Raw genomic sequence first — 3769 nt, forward strand, 5'->3', positions numbered from 1 at the left:
AGTCATAATGTGAAGTCCTAAAGTGAGAGGCACGATCCAATATCGAATTAAAACCAGCCCGATCTGACCAATTGACACCCCCACCAAGTAGGGTCTTTTACCAAACGAAAGTAGGGTCTTTTTTTTTTTGTTTTTTTGGTGAAAATAGAGGTTCTAGTTAGAGATAGGTAAGTTTCTTGCTTATTGGCAAGGGGAAGAAGATGGTCCGAAGTTTCAAACGCGTAAGGCATGCAGGTGTTCCGGGCTCTACTTTCCTACCCGAAGAAAAGGGAAAGAAGAGGCCCCGTGGCTAACCTTCCCAGGTCCAACCTACCCAGATGAAGTCAATCTTAGCCTATGACGCGCACGCTTCTCTCCGCAGCACCATCCTAGCAGGAGGGGCGTTAGTCGGCTAGATGCCAAGATCCTCCAACTATATATTCTAACCGTTTACCCTCCTCCCTAACCTATCCTTAAACCTTTTCAATTCTCATTGTTTTCGTCGACCTCAACGCTTTGTCTCTTCCAGAGATTAGCAATTAACAACAATGGAGAACCTCACTCTCACAGGTTTGTTGAAGAAAACCGCCGAACAATTCCCCTCCCGCCGAGCTCTTTCCGCTTCCGGCAAGTACGATCTAACACATGCTCGATTGCAAGAATTGATCGACAAAGCCGCATCTAACCTTATCGCCATCGGCGTGAAACCCGGTGATGTCGTCGCTCTTACATTCTCGAACACCGTCGAGGTTCGTTCGTTCGATCGATTCTTCCCTAATTTGGATTCACTCTGTTTTTCCGATTCAATTATGTCGTAATTAATTCCTAACATTTGTTTTGGTTTTTGCAGTTTGTGATTATGTTCTTGGCTGTCATTAGAGCCCGAGCCACTGCCGCTCCTCTCAACGCGGCCTACACTCAGGACGAATTCGAGTTCTACCTATCGGATTCCGAATCCAAGATCCTCTTAACGTCGGAAGAAGGAAATCAGGCCGCTCAAGCCGCCGCTTCGAAACTCAAAATTCTTCACGCCACCGCCTTGCTATCTCACGCCGACGGCGTGTCCGGCGACATCAATCTTTCCTCTTCGTCTCTTCCTGATACTAACACCGACTCAGATCTGAAATCGGTTTCCGAAATCGTCAACGACCCATCCGACGTGGCACTCTTCCTCCACACCTCAGGCACAACGAGTAGACCTAAAGGAGTACCGCTGACTCAGCTGAATCTCGCCACGTCAGTAACAAACATTAAATCTGCCTACAAACTGACGGAGACGGACTCAACCGTCATCGTACTCCCGCTCTTCCATGTACACGGTTTACTCGCCGGGTTACTGAGTTCACTCGGTGCCGGAGCTGCCGTCGCACTCCCCTCCGCTGGCCGATTCTCCGCTTCTACTTTCTGGTCAGATATGATAACATACAACGCCACATGGTACACGGCGGTCCCTACAATTCACCAAATCATCTTGGATAGGCATCTGAACAAACCAGAGGCGGTATACCCAAAGCTCCGATTCATAAGGAGCTGCAGCGCGTCACTTGCGCCGTCTATTTTGAATAGGCTGGAGGAGTCATTCGGGGCGCCCGTGTTGGAAGCCTACGCTATGACAGAAGCATCACATCAGATGTCGACGAACCCGTTGCCGGAAGACGGTCCGCACAAGGAGGGGTCGGTTGGGAAACCGGCGGGGCTAGAGATGGCGATTCTGGATGAGAACGGTATCCAACAACCGGCGGGGGTCAACGGGGAGGTTTGCATTAGGGGGGCTAATGTAACCAAGGGTTACAAGAACAACCCGGAAGCCAATAAGGCGGCGTTCAGCTTTGGTTGGTTCCATACAGGGGATATCGGTTTTATGGATTCTGAAGGTTACTTGCATCTCGTCGGCCGTATTAAGGAGCTTATTAACCGGGGAGGTAATCTTTTTAATCTGTTTCAAATTCACTAGTCATACTTGAATTGTTGGGGATTGGGGATTCGGGATAGCCCTTGTCTTTTCCTTTGCCTTTTTGGGTCAAGTCCCGATCTTGATTCTTGAAAAAGGGCTCCATACGCGCGTTTAACAATGCTGGAGAATGGAAAATTTTGACTGTGTTTCAGAATGAAATACTGGACTTTGAATCTCATACTTTGCTTGGGGATACAACTGGCGCAAGAAATCTGGAATGACTTATCTAATTTTTTTTTTTTAATTTATCAGGTGAGAAGATATCACCAATAGAGGTGGATGCAGTGCTTTTGTGGCATCCAGAAGTTGCTCAGGCGGTTGCCTTTGGAGTTCCAGACGATAAATATGGTGAAGAGGTAAGATGAACTTCTTTTGGCTATTAGTAGGCCACGCATCTTTTGTCATTGATTTCCTTTTGGTAACCCGTCCGGTGAGGTTAGCGAGAGAGTGAGACGATCGGTTTGGACAGAATCAATTGACTGTCCACATCCAACACATTAGGACAAGTGTTGGAATCACCACGACATACAGATCATAGTTGCCACGTGTCAAGATGACTTAAGATGTTGGACTGGCCCAACGAAAGGCTGGCACCAACAAGGTGCTTAGGCTGCCCATCTAGTAGTTGACAGCTTGACAACTATGGTAGTAGATTTATTCTACACCCTTCACAGTTGTCTTAAGTGGGCGGATGGTTGCTTCTTCGTGTATTTTTATTGGCCTCGAATGAGTGGGTTAGGCATAGTTTTCTTATAACTAATGACTTAACCAATGTGGAGTTAGGATGCAAGGGGCATGGGGTCATTTTGAAAGGAGATATGCTTTTTTCTTAAATTTCTTATGATATGATAATGGTGTATAGATGTTGATATAAATTTGATTGTTATGTATGAACAGATAAACTGTGCCATCATCCCCAGAGAAGGATCAAACATCGACCAAGAAGAGGTGCTCAAGTATTGCAAGAAAAATCTTGCAAGTTTCAAGGTCCCCAAGAAGGTTTTCATCACTGACAACCTCCCCAAGACTGCTACTGGCAAGATCCAAAGGCGTATTGTAGCTGAACACTTCCTTGCTCAAATCTCTGCTGCCAAAGTATCCAAATTTGGAGCATAAACTAACAATGTTTGACATTTCTGCCAGTGATGATTGCTTACAACTATGGAAGGAAATTATATTGTTAAAGTTGAGAGGACCGGTTGAGCTTATAATTCTTTTGTTCAATAATGTTATGTTGATATAAATGAAGAGAAAAGGGGATCCCTTTGCCGTTTTTTAAACGGATCAAATGAGAAATTGATGTTGTTCTTTTGCTATTTCCTTTTTTTGTTTTGTTTTGTTTTGTTGGACTGTTCTATGGTTTAAACGGTTCTTTAGACAACAGAATCTATATAACAAATTATGAATCAGTTAATTTAATAAAAAAAAAAATATATATATATATGAATCAGTTTCTGATCAGCCTATGACAGTTTTCTTTTAAATATTACGTTGGCACCAAATAGTTTAACATCTCCATATGTCTGCTAATATCTCCATAGTCCATGAGATCTTTGAATTGATACTATGTTTTGAGAATTCCTCCACTCCAAAGGAATTCATTTGGTTACTGGCTTAAAGACCCTTAAAATCAACCATCACTCTTCATTTGCCCAAGATGAGGAATTGAACCTTGGACTATGTGCTTATCCACATAATTCCTAATTCACCCTAACCATCTGGGTAACCCACGGGTGGATATGCATAATCCATAGTGTTAATAAAAGATAAAAAAAAAAATAGTATATATTATTTTGGTGGATGGAACAAACTCTTCTTTATTGAAATAAAGAACAA

General features: G+C 43.6%; 1 protein-coding gene across 1 annotated transcript; it reads left to right on the top strand.

The window, feature by feature from the left end:
• The first annotated feature begins 310 nt into the window (after positions 1-310).
• On the top strand, positions 311-3249 carry LOC122081048 (probable CoA ligase CCL9). Its single transcript, XM_042647998.1, has 4 exons — positions 311-728; positions 830-1901; positions 2186-2289; positions 2831-3249. Exons 1-4 carry the CDS (start codon positions 528-530, stop codon positions 3047-3049), a joined length of 1596 nt encoding a protein of 531 aa, XP_042503932.1. The 5' UTR covers positions 311-527; the 3' UTR covers positions 3050-3249.
• The last annotated feature ends 520 nt before the right edge of the window (positions 3250-3769 follow it).

Source organism: Macadamia integrifolia, chromosome 6 (assembly GCF_013358625.1).
Source record: "Macadamia integrifolia cultivar HAES 741 chromosome 6, SCU_Mint_v3, whole genome shotgun sequence".
In the NCBI taxonomy this organism is placed as follows: domain Eukaryota; kingdom Viridiplantae; phylum Streptophyta; class Magnoliopsida; order Proteales; family Proteaceae; genus Macadamia; species Macadamia integrifolia.

What these genes read in the sequence shown, in the direction of transcription:
- LOC122081048 (XM_042647998.1), top strand. Translation starts at nt 528, where the DNA reads ATGGAGAACCTCACTCTCACAGGTTTGTTGAAGAAAACCGCCGAACAA. An exon ending in CATTCTCGAACACCGTCGAG is followed by an intron (nt 729 to 829) that starts GTTCGTTCGTTC and finishes TGGTTTTTGCAG; the next exon opens with TTTGTGATTATGTTCTTGGC. An exon ending in GGAGCTTATTAACCGGGGAG is followed by an intron (nt 1,902 to 2,185) that starts GTAATCTTTTTA and finishes TTAATTTATCAG; the next exon opens with GTGAGAAGATATCACCAATA.